Genomic DNA, 20,623 nt, shown 5'->3' with positions numbered 1-20,623 from the left:
TATTCCTGTCTTAATAAACTGTCTTCATCTCAACTCACCGGCTTCACTTTCCCGTTTCTCTCCCCCATCCCAGAGAGGGAGGGGGGAGGGTGAGCGAACGGCTGTGTGGTGTTTAGCTGCCGGCCGGGTTAAACCACAACAATTTGCAGTTTAGACATTGGCAGTAAATGAGGCAAAAATGTGAAAATTACACAATTGAAGGACTTCATTGTCACTCCAGACATTTTCTGGTTTGATCTGCCCCAATATTATGTAGAATGAAATTGGAATGTACTTGCAACACTCAGGAGGACTATAAATATGTCTGAGGCTGTCTGGGGTGAAAATTAGAAGGGCCAAAGCCCAACTGGAGCAAAAGTTGGCTGCAGCTCTTAAAGGTAATGAAAATTATTTTATAAATACATAAACAAGAAAGGGACGACCAAAGAGAATCTCCATCTTTTATTGGACATGGGGGGAAAAGTATTGACAAGAGACAAGCTCCTTAATGCCTTTTTTTTCATTAGTCTTTAGCCACAAGACCAATTTTTCTCTGGGTATCCCATCCCCTGAGCAGAATCCATCCCCTGAGCAAAATGAAGCCCTCATAATCCACGAGGAAATGGTCAGCAAGCTGCTAAACTACTTAGACATATGCAAGTCTATGGGGCAAGAAGGGATCCACCTTAGGATACTGAAGGAGCTGACAAAAATGCTCGCCAAGCCATTCTCCATCATTTATCTGAAGCCACAGCTCTCTGGGGAGGTCCCAGTTGACTGGTGGCTAGCAAATATGATGCCCATCTACAAGAATGTCCAGAAGGATATCTGAGAAACTACAGGCCTGTCAGTGCTGGGGAAGCTCGTGGAGCAGAACAGATTTTGTGCCATCACGTGGCAACCAGGTAGTCAGGCTCAGTCAATGGGGCTTAATGAATGATGGGTCCTCCTTCATGAGTCTGATCTCCTTCTATGCAAGTTGACATGCTAAGTGGATGAGGGAAAGGCTGTGGATCTGGTTTACCTTGACTTCAGTAAGGCTTTTGAACACTCTTTCCCATAACATTCTCCTGGACAAAATGGCTGCTCTTGCCTTGGATGAGTTTGCACTTCACTGGCTTTAAAACTGGCATGTTAGTTAAGCCCAAAGAGTCTTGGTGAATGGCATTAAATCCATCTGGAGGGCGGTCTCAAGTGGTTTCCCCCAGGGCTGAGTATCGGGGCTAGTTCTCTTCAGTCTCATTTATCAATGATCTGGATGAGGGGATCATTTGCACCCTTAGTACATTTTCAGATGAAACCAAGTTAAGCACAAATGCTGATCTGCTCAAGGGTAGGAAGGCCCTGCAGATGTATCTGGATAGGCTGGACTGATAGGCCAAGGTCAGCAGTATGTGTTTCAACAAGGCTAAGTGATGATGGGTCCTGTGCTTGGGTCAGAGCAATCCCATGCAGTGCTACAGGCTGGAGAAAGACTGTCTAGAAAGTTGGCTGCTGAAAGGGATCTCTGAGTATTGGTTGATTGCCAGATGAATATGAGCCAGCAGTGTGCTCAGGTGGCCAAGAAAGACAACAGCATCCTGACTTGGATCAGAAATAGTCTGGCCAGCAGGACTAGGGAAGTGATTGTCCCTCTATACCCATCTCTGGTGAGGCCACACGTTAAATACTGTGCTCAGTTTTGGACCCCTAACTACAGGAAGGTTATTGAGGCGCTGAAGCAGGTCCAAAGAGGGGCAACGGCGCCATTGAAGGGTCTAGAGAACAGGTCTTAATAGGAGCAACTGAGGGAGCTGGGGTTGTTTAGTCTAGAGAAAAGGAGGCTCAGGGCAGATCTTAAAGTGCTCTACAATTACCTTAAAGGGGGCTACAGCAAAATAGTGATTGCCCTCTTCTCCCAAGAACCATGTGATAAAACAATAGGAAATGGTCTCAGATTGTTCCACGGGATGTTTACATTGGACATTAGGAAAAAAATTTTCACTGAAAGGGTTGTGAAGTATTCAAACAGGCTGCCCAGGGAAGTAGTTGAGTCACCATCCTTGGAGGTCTTTAAGAGGCATATCGATGTAGAGCTTAGTGACATGGTTTAATGGCAGACTTGGCAGTGCTAGGTTAAAGGTCAGGCTAGATGATCTAAGCGGTCTTTTCCAACCTAAATGATTCCAAGATTCTATGAATTCTATTCTATTCTGTTGTCATAGCACGTGTCTGTTAGCAAAGCCACTTCTGGCTCCATTTTTGAGAGGTCAGTGTTCAAAGGCTCCTCCTTCCTCCAAAAGACCTTCACACATGAAGAATTTCCAAAGGATCCAAACTGTTATGATTGCCTTCCCTCTTCATTACAGGCTTCATAACAAGCTATCTTTTGGACTTCGACAGAAGACCAATTGCCCAGCCCACATCTTCACAATGTGCACATAGACTTGACCATGGACAGTTCCAAAGAATTTTTTTTTCCACCACATTAACATGACCTAATAAAAACATTGTGAAGAGAATAAATGGTATGCAGCTAGTTTATACACATGGATGTTTTTCAGTATTAATAGTAGTAGGGCATGTAAGGTAGACAGTAGGGAAGGAATTCTCCAGAGGGGTCTCTCAAAGATACCAAAAAACCTCAATAACCTTTCTCAGGCAAAATCTATAGAGCAGACAGACTTCAAAGTGCATAAACCATAGAGGTGTGTGGAATGAGATTAGTAAAACTAGCTGAGAAAGGAGCGTCAGTCCTTCTACAGCCCCTCACGCAACATTCCCTCAACATATCACCTCAAACCTTCATAACTTCAATGCTTTTCTTTCACCTCTGGAATCTCCAAGCACACCTCAGCAAAGGAAAGTTGAACATACAATTTCTCAATTCCACGCACTGTGCATGACACTATCAAGGTATACCAAGAAGGGAGGTATATCTCTCTGCAAGTTTCTAATGCCTACTAAAGAGATAAGTGACAGAGAGGATTCGTTCTCCTGCAGAGACTGGGTCATCATAAATATATCAGTAAGGGAATGTCCCTCTACTTTAAGTGCATGTTATGCTCCGCAGAGACATGCCTCTTCTACTAACATTTTTACATCCACTACTCAGGAAAAAAATAAATGGAGGAGAACACACAAACACCCTGACATCTCCAGTCTTCCACACCAGCTCTAACTTTGATGAAATACACACCTACTGGCTTACATGGGCAAGGCACATGAACACATAACACATCCCCCAACAAAGCTATGCTGCTACTGACAACTCAACCTACATGTATGGAAGAAACACAAGGAAAAGAAAATATCAGACCAGCAGTACAAAGCAGCATTCAAAAAGAAAGTGTGGTAGAGAAAATCACTGGACATGTGCCACAGTCTTCTCTCTGCACTGCAAAAGGTCTCCCTAAACCACCAAGAAATCACTGAGGTCTTAAGCTGTAAGCAAAGCACTAGAGACTTGATCTGGACTTCATTTTAAGAAACGTTCATCAGCTGCCATCTGTTTTTCCATGATGTGGCCAGCTCATAGTCCATGAATATGAAAATGTAAATGGAAAGGCCATACTATGGGGTCCTTTCTCATGCTGAGCTCTCATGACCAATGAAGACAGATTCAGTCTGAGCTTCTGTTTCGTTTCCCTTATACACCAGTATTTGTCTCCAGGCAGCTGATAGGACCTTCTCAAAGGAGATAAGGATTTTCTGCAATTCAACTGTCGCATTTGCAAATATAAAAGCCTATCCAGAAAAGGAAAATATGAAGCACAACCTTCCTGGGAATAAAGACCTGAAAATGGAATTATAGCTATGAAGAAACTCTTTGGCACAAAGGTACAATAGATAGGAGTGAAGTAATGACGATTCACACAGGTATTATAAGCCATAATACGCAGGCATCATCACACCACATGCACAGTTTTTCTGAAAATCATTTTATTATCAGAGAATTAAAGTTACCTTTCAGGGCAGGGAAACCAGGATAAAATGGCGCATAAATTCTGCAGGAATTGGCACAAATTTTGAAGTCAAACTGACTGAACGATATCACTGCTGAGCTACTAGTTTTGCACATTCAAAAAAAAAACGAACAACAACAAAAACAACACAATAAAAAAAATTCCACTCACCATCTTAGCTCTGCATTCACAGCATTCATTTGCACCACTCACAACATCCAAGTTCAAGCCATATGTAGGCCACTGGCAAGAGCATTTCATCCAGCGACATTTTAAGGAAACATGAGGATATCAAAGACTGTTCTGACAGCACTAAACAGTCACACTGGAAATGGAAACAGCTCTCCCAGTCCTATAACTCAAAACAGATCTTCCAGTCTTTTCAGGGTCCTCTGGCATATTGTCATTGACAACAAACAAGGCAAAATTGTGAAAAGGACAGAAATGGAACAAGAAAATAGGACAAGAATCCAATCTCACACTTCACGCAACATTATTAAACCTAGTCAAATATTATGCAGCACAAATTGAAGCCTAAGAAGACCCGTTACCCAGGCCATTATTCCACCACGCACACCAAAACAGCAGCACAGATTAATAGAAAGACATTTCTCTGCTCAACCCATCTTCATGCAGCAAGAGAACAACTGTATAGAGTATAAAGGAAAAGCAGCTAAGTGAAACATGATCCTTAAATACTGTTTCAAGATCATCCCAATCTACTAAAACACTGTGCAGGCATCCTCATTCGTTATTAGAATTCACTATCAGAAATTGCTGTTACTGAGAATAGTGAGTGCTGAATGGGCAAATAGAAAGATACATCATAACCTCCGGATATTCTAACATGGAAAGGAAAATTCCAGCTATTGCCTCACCAGAGCAAGGCCCATGGACACATAGCACGTTCCTCAACACAGCTATGCTGCTACTGATAACTCAACCTACATACCTAGACAAAAGACCAGGAAAAGATAAAATCAGACAAGCAAAAAGAGCATTCAAAGAGAAAGTGTGGTAGAGAAATTCACAGCAAAAATAGCATGGTCTTCACTGCATGCAGGAAAATACCTCCCTAGAGCATGAAGAAATGGCTCAGTTCTTAAGTCTTCCTCTGGACTGTACAGTAGGGGACATCATAGTAAGAAAAGCTGATCAGCTCTCATCAGTTTTTCCATGATGTGCCCTGCTTATCTCAAATGAAAATGAAACTGTAAGTGTAAATGACTTAGTATGGGGCCTTTTCTCATGATATGTCTTGTGAATGATTTGTTTCCCTTATGCACAGCATCTTGTCTCCAGATGGCTTATAAGACCTTCTCAAGGGAGATAAGGATTTGCTGCAATACTAATTTCTCATTTTCAAAGATAAAGACCCTCCCAAAAATGGGAAATATGAATCACAACCTTCCTGCAAAGAAAGGCTTGAAAATGGAATTACAGCTATGAAGAAACGCTATACCCCAATGCGGATAGGGGTAGACTAATGAGAATCTTCACAGGTATTAGAAGGTATTATACTAAGGAATCATACCTCTACATACATACAGTCTACATACTCTACTTACAGTCTTTTTAAGGGTTCTCTCGCACAGGTGCTCCAGATTTTACAAGGAAAATAAACAAGGGAAAAACATGATACTTACAGAACACGAAAAGGACTTTGCTCTCACTCTTCAAACCTCAATATTTTATAATAATATATATAGGAACATATAGGAGAAGAGTATATTAGAGTATAGAAGAGAGGGAGCCAAAACAAACACAGAGCAATTAAGATTCTGTTTGAAGACTACCAACCTATCAAGCACATGGGCTATCGGGATGATTCATCTTAATCTCCCAGTAAACTAAAAAGTACATTTACTCAGAATAGAGAAGAACAAAAGGAAAAACTGCATGATATATGACAGGGGAAGAAATAATCAACCACTTACAAAGAGTGGGAAAAAAAAAAATGTTGCATGAAAAAGCCCCCGCTCGAATCCTGCCTTCAGGAGCGGGTGTAACCCTGGCAATGAACCCCGTGTTTGCCTCCCCTGAGCGAGGGGCAGCCACCCAAAAGCCGCTGCCCAGTGAAGCTGTGCCTTGCTCAGCAGCAAACCTCCCCGGCCGGGAAGAAGAGCGGGGACGGAAAGGCAAGGAGCAGGAAGGGAGGCAAGCGCCGAGAGGGAGGGCGTCGGGGTGTCCGGAGCCACTCACCGGGAGGGCGTCGGGCTGTGCGCCGCGGGTGCCGGCAACGTCTTCCCCGAGCAGCGGCGCGGCCTTGTCGGGCGGCGGCCGGGCCGGGAGGGTGTTGCAGCAGCTGTCGGCCGCCCAGCGCCGCTGGCTCTTGCGCGAGTCGGCGGTGAGCGACACCTCGTGCGAGTAGGAGTGCAGGAAGGCGCGGACGCCGTCGATGCCCACGAAGTGCGAGGCCGGGACGCCGCGCAAGGCGCCGCTGGCCGGCGGCAGCAGCTGCGAGCGGCGCCAGCGCCGCAGGCGCAGCGCCAGCAGCAGCAGCAGGAAGGCGAGGAAGAGGCAGGACACGGCCGCCACGGCCAGCACCAGCCAGCGCGTCAGGCTGCCGGCGGGCTCGGCCGGCGCCGCCGCGCTGCCCAGCTCCGAGAGCAGCTCGGCCACGCTCTCGGCCAGCACCACCGTCAGCGTGGCCGTGGCCGACAGCGCCGGCCGGCCCTGGTCCTTCACCACCACCACCAGGCTGTGCCTGGGCGCGTCGCGGGCCAGCGGCGAGCGCGCCGTGCGCACCTCGCCGCTGTGCAGCCCCACGCGGAAGAGCCCCGGCTCCGTCGCCTTGGCCAGCTCGTAGGACAGCCACGCGTTCTGCCCCGCGTCCGCGTCCACCGCCACCACCTTGGCCACCAGCGCGCCGGGCTCCGCCGAGCGCGGCGCCAGCTCCACGCCCGTCCAGCCCGCGCCCGGAGCCGCCGCCGCCGCCGCCGCCGGCGGGTACAGCACCTGCGGCGCGTTGTCGTTCTCGTCCACGATCAGCAGCCGCACCGACACGTTGCTGCTCAGCGCCGGCGCGCCGCCGTCCTCCGCCCGCACCCACAGCCCCACCTCGCGCACCTCCTCGTAGTCGAACGAGCGCAGCGCGTACAGCGCGCCCGTCTCCGCCTGCACCGACACGTAGGACGAGAGCGGCGCGCCCCGCACACGCCCCTCCGCCAGCCGGTACCGCACGCGCGCGTTCTGCCCCCAGTCCGCGTCCCACGCGCGCACCGTCAGCACCAGCGCGCCCTCGGCGTTGTTCTCGGACAGACGGGCGCTGTAGCGCGCCTCCGCGAACACCGGCGCGTTGTCGTTCACGTCCAGCACGCGCAGCGCCAGCACCGCGCTGCTCCGCAGCGACGGCGACCCGCCGTCCGCCGCCCGCACCGTCACGTTGTACTCCGACACCTCCTCCCGGTCCAGCTCCCGCGCCGTCACCACGCTGTAGTAATTGTCCAGCGCCCGCTCCAGGCGGAACGGCACGCTCTCCACGATGCTGCACCGCACCTCGCCGTTGGCGCCCGAGTCTCGGTCCTGCACGTGCAGCAGGGCCACCACCGTCCCCGACGGCGCGTCCTCCGAGATCTCGCTCAGCGCCGACCTCATCGAAATCTCGGGCGCGTTGTCGTTCACGTCGGTCACCGAGATCGAGACTGTAGCCGTGTCGAAAAGGCCACCGCCATCGTCTGCCTGCACCTCCATTTCGTAGGAGTCGCCTTCCTCGAAGTCCAGGCTCCTCACCAGCCTGATCGATCCCGTCTCGGCATCTAGGTAGAATATCTTCGAAGCTTTCTCAGTTATTTTCTTCAACACGTATTTCACCTCGCTGTTGAGTCCCTCGTCGGCGTCGGTGGCCGTGAGGGTGAGGAGCGTGGAGCCAACGGGCACGTCCTCGGGCACGCGCACCGCGTACACCTCCTGGCTGAACACGGGCGCGTTGTCGTTGGCGTCCAGCACAGACACGCGGATGCGCGCCGTGCCCGTCCGCGCAGGCTCGCCGCCGTCGCTCGCCCTCAGCACCAGCTCGTGAAACGCCGCCTCCTCCCGGTCCAGCGCCTTGGCCAGTACCAGCTCGGGACGCTTCTCGCCGTCGGCTCCCGCCTGCACGGACAGCGAGAAGTGCTCGTCGCCGCTCAGCTCGTAGCTCTGCAGGGAATTCACTCCCACGTCCGGGTCGTGAGCCGCGGCCAGAGGAAAGCGCGACCCTGGAGCAGTCGTTTCGCTCATTCTCAGTTCCATTTGGGACTCTCGGAAACTTGGCGCGTTGTCGTTAATGTCCGTGATTTCCACTTCGATCCCGTAAACTTTCATCTCGCCCTCCACGATCACCTCACAGCGCAGCACGCATCGCTCCACCAGCCGGCACAGCTGCTCTCGGTCTAGCCTCTCCGCTGTCACCAGGTGGCCGCTGTTCGCATGCAGAGCGAAATACCGCGTCCTATCTGCCGACACCACTCGGGCGCCGCGGTCGCGGAGCGCCGCCGGCTGCAGCGCCAGGTCCTTGGCCACGTCGCCCACGAAAGAGCCCTTGGGCAGCTCCTCGGGCACCGAGTAGCGCAGCTGCCCCCACGCCGCCTCCCACGCCGCCACCAACACGCAGCACAGCAGCGCTCGCTGCCTCCGGCCCCAGCGCCCTTCTCTCGCCGCGCACATCTCCGCCACGGCCCCGCCGCCACCGGACGCCCGCCGACAGCTCCCCGCCGCCGCCCCGGCTCTTCGCCTCCCGCTCCGGATCAGACTCTCGTTCCGGCTCTGCCTCCTGCTCCCGCTACGGGTCCGGCCCTACCGCCGCCCGCTCTCCCTGGCCCCTCCACCTCTCTGCAGCTCGGCTCCGCACCGCGGGTCCACTCGCAGCCCGCTCGGCCGCCGAGACAGCGAGACAGCGAGCGAGCGAGCCGGGCCGCAGCGGGCGGGGCTGGCTGCAGCGCTCCGCTCCTTCCTCTCCTCCGTGGTGAACAGCGGCGCCCGCAGCCGCCGCCCGGCACTGCACGCACGGCTCACACCGAGCGCCGCCGCCCTGCCTCTTCCGCGGAAACCTTCGGCCGCCGCGGACACGGCGCCACGGGACATTCCCTGCGACACGGTCCATAGTACGTGCATTTATCTCCGCAGCACCTTCTCTTCTTGCAGGGTTCGACATAATCTTTGCTCTTTTGTACGCTACTCATGACTGGAGAAAAAGAAGAGGGCTCCTCTGGTTGTCTTTGCTCTACAACATGGCAAGTAAATTTATACATATTGTTTCGACTTCTAAGTAATTATCAGTCTTATCCCATTTTTGCAAAAGTACTATCTCTTCAGGGAATTGAAAAGGCTACTGCCTTTGCGTCCGCAACACTTTTTCTTCTTCAACGATAAGACTGAAGACCAGAATGCATTCTGGTGTTCAGGGCACTCATGAGCAGAGCGAAGGTGGAGGGTTCCTCTGGGTTAGTTGTATCACATGGCTAGTAGAATTATTCATGTTAATTTGACCTCTAGTTTGTATAGTTTTTAGTCTCAACCGAGTATTGCAGAAGCACCATGTCTTCCACGAATTTCAGTTTATTCTTGCCATCTGTCTGGACTCAAAGTTTCCTCACCTTTCTAAAAATGTATGACCATGTAAATTCTATGTTCGGATGTAATTTCTGTTGTCATTCCAATGTCAACAACATGTAAGAAACAGTTCCCCGCATAAGGTTGTAGCATCAAGGAAGCAGCAGCTCTCTGAGCAGGCTGTGAATGCAGTCCAGATCACTGCTACAGAGCATACCAGTCACCGCAGTCACCACTGATCAGTTTTCCCGCTTTCTTGTCTAACTTTCATTCACTTAAACAGATTTCCAGAAAAATACCTACACATACACCAGAAGAAAGCCCACCTGGCATTTACTGTGAAGGTAGCAAAGACACACAGGAGATGACTACAGCAGTGTACATGAAGGTGTAAGACAAAAGCAGTACTTGGGATTAGTTATCAAACACTTCGAAGTACATTAATTTGCTAGAAATCCAAATAAAAAGGAGGAAAACCCTCAACATTAAGTATCAATCCTATTTTCCTGATTCTGTCATGCACAATCAGTGGATCTCATTCTATACAGTAAGCATTCACATTCATGGCTAATAGTTCTTATTGCACATCCAGCCCTATGCAATGCAGGGCATCCTACAGACAGGCAGGCCTTCTCTTGCCAGTCCTCCAGGAGATGAGAACATCCCACAGGTAGCTGGCATTGGCCTGAAGCACTCCACACCAGTTTGTACCATGTTTCTCTGTGTAGCCAGCATCCCACTGGAGGATCAGATGTAATAGGGGTATGCAGTGCTTCAGGACCTCCTGCTATCTCTTCAAGGCAGAAACAGGTAGGAAATCATGTTTATCTTCTCTGCAGTATCCTTCCTACAATGTAGTAGGTCATCTCTCTTGGTTATTTCTGATTCTAAACATAAGGAAACAAAAACCCCTGAGTGGACCATGTGAGGAAAACATTTCACAACTTGCATATAATATATATAATACAAATATATAATTATGTATATAATATTATATATATATATAATAATAATATATAATACCCCTGACTGTACCATGTGAGGACACAACTCTTCCTGGAGAAGTCATCCCCAGTGCTTTTGGAAGTCACTGACACCTCTAGATGAATGTTCATGAAGCACGTTTGGACATCCAGAGGTATTGGTTGAAGGCATATGCAAAGAAGATTGTCATCCCCTTTGGGGACATGGAGGAAATGGTCATAGTGAAATGGGCACAGACCTTGGCACAGTGCAAGGAATCAAACATTGCACAGCTAAATGCACTGTTGTCTCTTCCATCTTCCTCTCTAGAAGCCAGACTTTTGCCATTCCTCTGCCTGAGCACCTCTTTCTTGGGCCAAACTAAGACAAGCAGGGACTTGAGCATCTGTACGGAACTGACACAGCACTTCCAGAGGACATCTCCTCCCACAACACCCTTCTGTTCTTCTTTGCCTTCACCTTCATAAATGGTGGTGACTCCAGCTGCACCCTTTTACCTCAGAGACCTCCCCTACATAGGTACTCTGCCAAATACTTTATTCTCAAGGAAATACCATTGCTTTTAAAGATAGGGACATGAGATAGGGATGAGAGCAGAAATGGTGCAGGCCTTGGCATCAGCTATGAAACCAAAGCATTCCCCAGATAAGGTCACATTGACCCAACTATTTTCCAGGCTCTAAGACTGCCTCTCAGCTTCCGTACTCTGCAGTCACACACTTTATCTGTACCACAGACAACATCCTACTCCTTGCCATATGTCACACAAGAAAGAACAGAGCACACCATTCACTGAAACTTCATTGAAAGAGAAATACATCAAAGTATTTCTCTCCACAAAAGGAAACGTTCAAAGTCTGAATGGAAACTGATTCCCCAGTCCCACAAGTCTAACAATTTTCCAGTCTTTTTAGGGTTCTCAGGCACACTGACCCTCAGTTGAGACAGCAGCAGCAAACGAGGCAAAAATGTGAAAACTACAGATGTGAAGGGCATCACTGTCACTCTATAGACATCCTTTTTTCATCTGCCCTAACATTATGTAAAATGAAATTCAAGGGATGCACCTGCTCACTCAGGAGGACTATAAAGATGTTTGAGGCTGTGCAGGGAGAAAATGAGAAGGGCCAAAGCCCAACAGGAGCTCAATCTGGCTACTGTTCTTAAAGAATATAAAAATGTTTTTATAAATACATAAACCAGAAAAGGAGGCCTAAGAAGAATCTCCATCCTTTATTAGATGTGGGGGGGAACATCGTAACAAGAGAAGAGCTCCTTAATGCCTTTTTGGCCTCAGTCTTCAGAAGCAAAAATATTTTTCTGCTGGGTACCCCATCCCCTGACTACATGGTAGATAGGGAAAAGAATGAAGCCTTCATAATCCACCAGGAAATGGTCAGTGACCTGTTAAAACACTTAGACATATGCAAGTCTATGGGGCCAGAAGGGATACACACAAGACTATTGAGGGAGTTAGCAAAAGTGCTCGCCAAGCCACTTTCCATCATTTATCAGCAGTCCTGGCTATCTGAGGAGGTCCCAGTCGACTGATGGCTAGCAAACATGATGCCCATTTACATGAATGGCTGGGAGGACAATCCAGGAAACTTCAGGCCTGTCAGTGCTGGGGAAGCTCGTGGAGCAGAACAGCTTTTGTGCCGTCACATGGCACTTACCACAGCAACCAGGTGATCAGGCTCAGTCAATGGGGCTTAATGAAAGACAGGTCCGCCGTTATGAATCCGATCTCCTTCTGTACAAGGTGACGTGCAAGTGGATGAGAGAAAGGTTGTGGATCTGGTCTACCTTGACTTCAGTAGGGCTTTTGAACACTCTTTCCCACAGCATTCTCCTGGAGAAAAGGACTGCTCCTGGCTTGGATGGGTGTGTGCTTAAAAACTAGCTTGTTAGTCAAGACCAAGGAGCTGCGGTAAATGGAGTTAAATCCATCTGGAGGCTGGTCACAAGTGGTGCCCCCAAGGACTCAATATTGGGGCCAGTTCCCTTCATTCTCTTTTATCAGTGATCTGGATGAGGGGATCGAGTGCACCCTCAGTACGTTTTCAGACGACACCACGTTAAGCACAAGTGTTGATCTGCTCAAGGGTAGGAAGACCCTGCGGATGGATGTGGATAGGCTGGACTGGTGGGATGAGGCCAGCAACATGTGGTTCAAAAAGGCTAAGTGACGGGTCCTTTGCTTGGGTCACAGCAATTCCATGCAGTGCTACAGGCTGGAGAAAGACTGTCTAGAAAGTTGGCTGCTGAAAGGGATCTCTGAGTATTGGTTGATAGCCAGCTGAATATGAGCCAGCAGTGTGCTCAGGTGGCCAAGAAAGCCAGCAGCATCCTGACTTGGATCAGAAATAATCTGGCCAGCAGGACTAGGGAAGTGGTTGTCCACTAGTACCCATCTCTGGAGAGGCTGCACCTCAAATGCTGAGTTCAGTTTTGGAACCCTCACTACAGGAATGTTATCGAGGTGCTGAAGCAGGTCCAAGGAAGGGCAACGGAGCCATTGAAGGGTCTAGAGAACAGGTCTTATTAGAAGCAGCTGAGGGAGCTGGGGTTGTTTAGCATAGAGAAAAGGAGGCTCAGGGCAGATCTTAAAGTGTTCTATGATTACCTCAAAGGGGGCTACAGCAAAGTGGGGATCGGCTTCTTCTCACAAGAACCATGTGATAAAACAATAGGAAATGGCTTCAGATTGCTCCAGGGAGGTTTACATTGGATATTAGGAAAAAATAAAATTACTGAAAGGGTTGTGAAGTATTCAAACAGGCTGCTCAGGGAAGTAGTTGAGTCACCACCATTGGAGGTCTTTAAGAGGCATATCGATGTAGAGCTTAGTGACATGGTTTAATGGCAGACTTGGCAGTACTAAGTTAAAGATTGGACTAGATAACCTAAGAGGTCTCTTCCAACCTAAATGATTCCAGAATTATATGAATACAGCTGTTGCCATAGCTTGAGTCTGCTAGGAAAACCACTTCCAGCTCCATTTTTGCGAGGTCAGTGTTCAAAGGCTCTTCTTCCCACCAAGAGACCTTCACGCACAAAGAATTCTCAAACTACTCCTAACTGTTATGGTTGCCTTCCCTCTTCATAACAGGCAGAAGGACTTCATCAAAGGACCAATCGCCCAGCCCACTTCTTCATGACGTGCACAAAGACTTCACCATGGACAGCTCCAAAGACTATTTTCTTTTTGTCACATTATCATGACAAAATTTGTGCATTGTGAAGAGAATAAATGATATGCAGGTAAGTTATATACATGGACATTTTCAAGCATTTATTGCAGTAGATCCAGTAAGGTAGATGTTACAAAACAAATTCAGTGGAAGGCCCTCCCAAAGTTCACAATGAATGCTCAATAACATTTCTTACGCAGAACATATTGATCAGACAGACATCAAAGTGCGTAAATCTCAGCTGCGTATTGGAATGAAATAACTAAAACAAGCACAGAAAAGAGCATCTGTCCTTCTACAGCCCCTCACAAAACATTCCCCAAACATGTCACCTTAAACCTTCCATAACTTCATTTTTTTTTCTTTTACCCTCAGAACTTGCAAACACATCTCACCAAAGGAAAAGTTGAACAGACCGTTTCCCAATACCATGCACCACACACAACCATCATGGTATACATAGAAGGGAGGTAAATTTCTCTGCAAGTTTCTAAAGCATACTAAAGAGATAAGGGGAAAGACAGAGAGGAGCCTTTCTCCAACGAAGACTGGGTCATCCTAAATATATTTGTAAGGGAATGTCCCTGTTCTTTAAGAGCATGCATTCCTCCACAGAGACATACCTCTTTTACTATCTTCATGTTTAGAATAGTACCATGGAATAGAGCACACAAGCACACTCACATCTCTGGCCATCCACAAGAGTTCTAACTCTGTCGAAATACCCAGCTAGTAGCTTACATGGGCAAGGCATGTGAATTCAAAAGACATTCCTCAACAAAGTGATGCTGCTACTGATAACTCAATCTACATGCATAGAAGAAACACCAGGAAAAGATAAAATCAGACCACTGGAAACTACAGATGTGAAGGACTTACCTATCACTCTATAGACATTCTTCTTTGGTCCACACAAGCCTGATGCTCAATGAAATTCAAGTGACAGACCTGCAACACAGCTGCTCCCATAGCACCTCTGATAGCAAAGACACTTCCAGCGCTATTCTTGAGAAATCAACACTCAAATGTTATGTTGAGAGGTCAATGCCTCTAAAACCACAAATGAAAACTTCATAAACTAGTCCCAACTGTTATGATTGCCTTCCCTCTTCGTGACTGGCAAAAGGACATCATCAAAGGACCATTTGCCAAGCCCCTATCTCCACAACATGCACAAAGACTACACCATGGAAAGTTCCAAAGGCAATTTTATTTTCATCATAATATCATGACATAATATTAATGCTGTAAAGAGTATAAATGATATGCAGCTAAGTTAGGCAAATGGCCATTTTTGAGCATTCATAGGAGTAGAGCATGTAAGGTAGATAGCAGGAAAAGAATTCCCCAGAAGGTCCTACTCAAGATTACAACACAGAAAAAGCAACATTTCTACTGTGTAATTGAGCAGAGCTGTGTGACTAATGGAATAACTACAACAAGCAGGGGGAGGGGTGTCTGTTTTCCTACAGCTCCTCACACAGCATTCTCCCAAAATGTCACCTCAATCCTTTCACAACTTCATTGCTTTTCTTTCATCCTCAGAATCTGCAAGCACATCTCACCAAAGGATCAGTTCAAATGACAATTTCCTTATAAATGCACCACAAACACACCATTGACAAATATCAAGAAGGGAGGTATATTTCTCTTTAATCTTCATACTCTTGATCTGTGTGAAAGAGAGAGAGGAGCCATCCTCTACCAGAAACTGGGTCATCATGATTGTCTTTGGAGGGGAATGTCCCCCTCCTTGAAGCACATGCACTGCTCCACACATACATGCTTCTTCTACTAACATCAGTAGATGCCTGGTGGGGAACAGGCCTGAGGCGACGGCGGGGGGCGGGGTGATGGGAAGAAAAATGTGTTTTGTGTGCACCGATCACTGGGAATGAGGAAAGAACTCTTAGAAAAAAAGGCGTAAAAGTGCCCATATTTTTCAGAAAAGGGGAGAAGGGGAGGCTGCTTTCTTGGACTTGGTGTTTAGGGACATGGTTTAGTGGGTGACATTGGTAGTAGGGTGATGATTGGACTAGATGATCCTGAAGGTCTCTTCCAACCTTAATGATTCTATGACTCTATATTTACATCCACTCCCCAGAGACAAAAAATGGAAGAGAACACACAAGTACCCTCACATCCCCAGCCTTCCACACAACCTCTAACTTGGATGAAATACCCACCTATTGCCTCATGGGAACAAGGCCCATGAACACATAGCACATTCCTCAACACAGCTGTACTGCAACTGACAACTCAACTTAGACCCATAGACAAGAGACCAGGAAAAGATAAAATCAGAGAAGCAGCACAAGCAAGCATTCAAAGTGAAAGTGTGGAAGAGAAAATCATTTTTTCGGGCAGCAGGATCTTCTCTGTGGGCACCAAAATTCCTCCTCAGAGCACCAAGAAATCACTGAGGTCTTAAGCTGCAAGCAAGGCCCTGGATTGTTCATCTGGAATTCACTTGAAAAGGTTCACCAGCTCTCCTCAATTTGTCTATGATGTGGCCTGCTCATCTCCAATTAAAATAAAATTGCAAATATAAAGGCCTTAATATGGGACCCGTTTTCATGCCAAGTCTTGCAAGCAGTGGGGAGAGATTCAGTTTTACCTCCTGTTTCATTTCCCTCATACAAGAATTTGTCTTCAGGTATCTGAAAGAACCTTTAGAAAGGAGTTAAGGATTTCCTGCAGTACAACTCTGTTATTCTCAAATGCAAAATTCCTAACCTGAAACGGGAAATACAAAGCACAGACATCCTGGGAACAAACACCTAAAAACAGAATAATGACAAACTCTATGTCAAAATGTTACAACAGATGGCAGTGAATTAATGGTGATTCACACAGGAATTATAAGCTGTTACACACAGGCATCATCACTCTGCATGCACAGTTTTTCTGCAAAACATTTTATCATCAGGGAATTAGTTTCCTTTCATGGCAGAAAATCCAGGATAAAATGGTGCATAAATGCTGTGGGCCTTGCCACAGATTATGAAATCAAACCTTTCCCTGAATAGTTTCACTGCTGAGAAACATTCAAATCCAGCCACAAACCTTCCTAGCTACACATTCACAGCATTCACTTGCAACACAGTATTCATCTTCTAGCCATATGTAGGGAACTGGCAAGAGCATTTAATCTAGTGACATTTTAAGGAAACATGAAGATATCAAAGACTTTGTCCTGACTGTATTAAACATTCACACTGTGTGTGGAAACAGCTCCCCCAATCCAACTAGTTCTTCTAACAGATCTTCAAGAAGATCTTCTAACAGATCTTCAAGTCTTTTAAAGGGTTCTCTCACAGAAGAGCTCCAGTTTTTAGAAGGACAACAAACAAGGTAATAACATGAAATCTGCAGGACATGAAAATGACTTTGCTCTTGCTCTTCAAACTTCATTATTTTATCCTGCCATACATTAGGCAGCATGAAGCAGAAAGGATGAATGCACATTGTCTCTGTTGCTATAGCATATGCCTGCTCACATAGTCTGTTCCATTCTTGAAAGGTCAATGTTCAAGCACTACTCTTTCCTCTGAGAGCCTGTCACACCCAGCACATACGTGGGAATCTCAAATGCAAGTCTTTTCATTCTCCTTCATCTCTACAACAGCCAAACAGACATCCTAAAAGGACCGACTGACTAGGCTATTATGCCTCCACATGCACAAGAACAGCAGCATGGATATTTCAACCAAAGCTAATGCAGCAAAAGAAAAGTTACTTAGAGTATATAGGAGAAGAGTATATTAGAGTATAGACGAGAGGAAGCCAAATGAAACACAGGGACACTAAGATTCTGTTTGAAGACAACCTCACAGTACTGATCAAGCACATGGCATATTGGGATGGTACATGTTAACCTCCTAATAATCTCAAGTGTACATTTACTTAGAATACTGAAGAACAAAAAGAAAATCTCCATGACACCAGTCAGGGGAAGAAACATGCAAAAACCTGAAAGTGCAGAAAAAAAAAACAACAAAAAAACAGTTGAAGCAGATTTCCAGGCAAAACCCCCTCTCATCTCCAGCCTTCTACACCAGGTGTAAAACTGGCAGCAGACTCCGCACATGGCTCACCTGAGCGAGGGGCAGCCACCCACAACATGCTGCCCAGCGAAGCTGTGCCTTGCTCAGCAGCAAAACACACCGGCCGGGAAGAAGAGCGAGGAGGAAAAGGCAAGGAGCACGAAGGGAGGCAAGCGCCGAGAGGGAGGGCGTCGGGGTGTCCGGAGCGACTCACCGGGAGGGCGTCGGGCTGTGCGCCGCGGGCGCCGGCAGCGTCGTCCCCGAGCAGCGGCGCGGCCTTGTCGGGCGGCGGCCGGGCCGGGAGGGTGTTGCAGCAGCTGTCGGCCGCCCAGCGCCGCTGGCTCTTGCGCGAGTCGGCGGTGAGCGACACCTCGTGCGAGTAGGAGTGCAGGAAGGCGCGGACGCCGTCGATGCCCACGAAGTGCGAGGCCGGGACGCCGCGCAAGGCGCCGCTGGCCGGCGGCAGCAGCTGCGAGCGGCGCCAGCGCCGCAGGCGCAGCGCCAGCAGCAGCAGCAGGAAGGCGAGGAAGAGGCAGGACACGGCCGCCACGGCCAGCACCAGCCAGCGCGTCAGGCTGCCGGCGGGCTCGGCCGGCGCCGCCGCGCTGCCCAGCTCCGAGAGCAGCTCGGCCACGCTCTCGGCCAGCACCACCGTCAGCGTGGCCGTGGCCGACAGCGCCGGCCGGCCCTGGTCCTTCACCACCACCACCAGGCTGTGCCTGGGCGCGTCGCGGGCCAGCGGCGAGCGCGCCGTGCGCACCTCGCCGCTGTGCAGCCCCACGCGGAAGAGCCCCGGCTCCGTCGCCTTGGCCAGCTCGTAGGACAGCCACGCGTTCTGCCCCGCGTCCGCGTCCACCGCCACCACCTTGGCCACCAGCGCGCCGGGCTCCGCCGAGCGCGGCGCCAGCTCCACGCCCGTCCAGCCCGCGCCCGGAGCCGCCGCCGCCGCCGCCGCCGGCGGGTACAGCACCTGCGGCGCGTTGTCGTTCTCGTCCACGATCAGCAGCCGCACCGACACGTTGCTGCTCAGCGCCGGCGCGCCGCCGTCCTCCGCCCGCACCCACAGCCCCACCTCGCGCACCTCCTCGTAGTCGAACGAGCGCAGCGCGTACAGCGCGCCCGTCTCCGCCTGCACCGACACGTAGGACGAGAGCGGCGCGCCCCGCACACGCCCCTCCGCCAGCCGGTACCGCACGCGCGCGTTCTGCCCCCAGTCCGCGTCCCACGCGCGCACCGTCAGCACCAGCGCGCCCTCGGCGTTGTTCTCGGACAGACGGGCGCTGTAGCGCGCCTCCGCGAACACCGGCGCGTTGTCGTTCACGTCCAGCACGCGCAGCGCCAGCACCGCGCTGCTCCAAAGCGACGGCGACCCGCCGTCCGCCGCCCGCACCGTCACGTTGTACTCCGACACCTCCTCCCGGTCCAGCTCCCGCGCCGTCACCACGCTGTAGTAATTGTCCAGCGCCCGCTCCAGGCGGAACGGCACGCTCTCCACGATGCTGCACCGCACCTCGCCGTTGGCGCCCGAGTCCCGGTCCTGCACGTGCAGCAGGGCCACCACCGTCCCCGACGGCGCGTCCTCCGAGATCTCGCTCAGCGCCGACCGTACCGAAATCTCGGGCGCGTTGTCGTTCACGTCGCTCACCGAGATCGTGACTTTAGCTGTGTCGAAAAGCTCTCCGCTGTCGTGTGCCTGTACCCCAAGTTCGTAGGAGTCGCCTTCCTCGAAGTCCAGGCTCCTCACCAGCCTGATCGATCCCGTCTCGGCATCTAGGTAGAATATCTTCGAAGCTTTCTCAGTTATTTTCTTCAACACGTATTTCACCTCGCCGTTGAGTCCCTCGTCGGCGTCGGTGGCCGTGAGGGTGAGGAGCGTGGAGCCAACGGGCACGTCCTCGGGCACGCGCACCGCGTACACCGCCTGGCTGAACACGGGCGCGTTGTCGTTGGCGTCCAGCACAGACACGCGGATGCGCGCCGTGCCCGTCCGAGACGGCTCGCCGCCGTCGCTCGCCATCAGCACCAGCTCGTGAAACGCCGCCTCCTCCCGGTCCAGCGCCTTGGCCAGCACCAGCTCGGGACGCTTTGTGCCGTCGGCTCCCGCCTGCACGGACAGCGAGAAGTGCTCGTCGCCGCTCAGCTCGTAGCTCTGCAGGGAATTCACTCCCACGTCCGGGTCGTGAGCCTCGGCCAGAGGAAAGCGCGACCCTGGAGCAGTCGTTTCGCTCATTCTCAGTTCCATTTGGGACTCTCGGAAACTTGGCGCGTTGTCGTTAATGTCCGTGATTTCCACTTCAATCCCGTAAACCTTCATCTCGCCCTTCAGGATCACCTCACAGCGCAGCACGCAGCGCTGCATGCCCTCGCACAGCTGCTCTCTGTCTAGCCTCTCCGCCGTCACCAGGTGGCCGCTGTTCGCGTGCAGAGCGAAATACCGCGTCCTATCTGCCGACACCACTCGGGCGCCGCGGTCGCGGAGCGCCGCCAGCTGCAGCGCCAGGTCCTTGGCCACGTCGCCCACGAAAGAGCCCTTGGGCAGCTCCTCGGGCACCGAGTAGCGCAGCTGCCCCCACGCCGCCTCCCACGCCGCCACCAACACGCAGCACAGCAGCGCTCGCTGCCTCCGGCCCCAGCGCCCTTCTCTCGCCGCGCACATCTCCGCCACGGCCCCGCCGCCACCGGACGCCCGCCGACAGCTCCCCGCCGCCGCCCCGGGCTCTTCGCCTGCGGCTCCGGATCAGGCTCTCGTTCCGGCTCTGCCTCCTGCTCCCGCTACGGGTCCGGCCCCGCCGCCGCCCGCTCTCCCCGGCCCCTCCACCTCTCTGCAGCTCGGCTCCGCACCGCGGGTCCACTCGCAGCCCGCCCGGCCACCAACACAGCCAGCACAGCGAGCGAGCGAGCCGGGCCGCAGCGGGCGGGGCTGGCTGCAGCGCTCCGCTCCTTCCTC

General features: G+C 50.7%; 2 protein-coding genes across 3 annotated transcripts in view; both read right to left on the bottom strand.

The window, feature by feature from the left end:
- The window catches only part of LOC106034313 (protocadherin gamma-C5-like), a 184,988-nt gene that overhangs the window by 71,270 nt on the left and 93,095 nt on the right, over nucleotides 1-20,623 (bottom strand). The window contains exon 1 of one of the 2 annotated variants that reach the window (XM_066977063.1): nucleotides 7,146-8,627. The exons of the other annotated variant lie outside the window; for it this stretch is intronic. Coding sequence (XP_066833164.1) covers nucleotides 7,146-8,567 — 1,422 coding nt within the window. The 5' untranslated portion in view covers nucleotides 8,568-8,627. Of the gene's footprint in view, nucleotides 1-7,145; nucleotides 8,628-20,623 lie in introns of those variants that run through there. 2 annotated transcript variants of the gene reach the window in all.
- On the bottom strand, nucleotides 17,011-20,503 carry LOC136786368 (protocadherin gamma-A10-like). The gene has a single exon (XM_066977069.1). The coding sequence runs from the start codon at nucleotides 20,330-20,332 to the stop codon at nucleotides 17,669-17,671; it is 2,664 nt and encodes an 887-aa protein (XP_066833170.1). The 5' UTR covers nucleotides 20,333-20,503; the 3' UTR covers nucleotides 17,011-17,668.

The sequence above is a fragment of the Anser cygnoides genome, chromosome 14, assembly GCF_040182565.1.
Source record: "Anser cygnoides isolate HZ-2024a breed goose chromosome 14, Taihu_goose_T2T_genome, whole genome shotgun sequence".
In the NCBI taxonomy this organism is placed as follows: Eukaryota; Metazoa; Chordata; class Aves; order Anseriformes; family Anatidae; genus Anser; species Anser cygnoides.
The sequence above is the reverse complement of the archived record's forward strand: the minus strand, read 5'-3'. Positions and strand labels throughout refer to the sequence as shown.

Bases quoted from the DNA above. Each gene is read 5' to 3' on its own strand.
- LOC136786368 (XM_066977069.1), bottom strand. From the start codon at position 20,332: ATGTGCGCGGCGAGAGAAGGGCGCTGGGGCCGGAGGCAGCGAGCGCTG.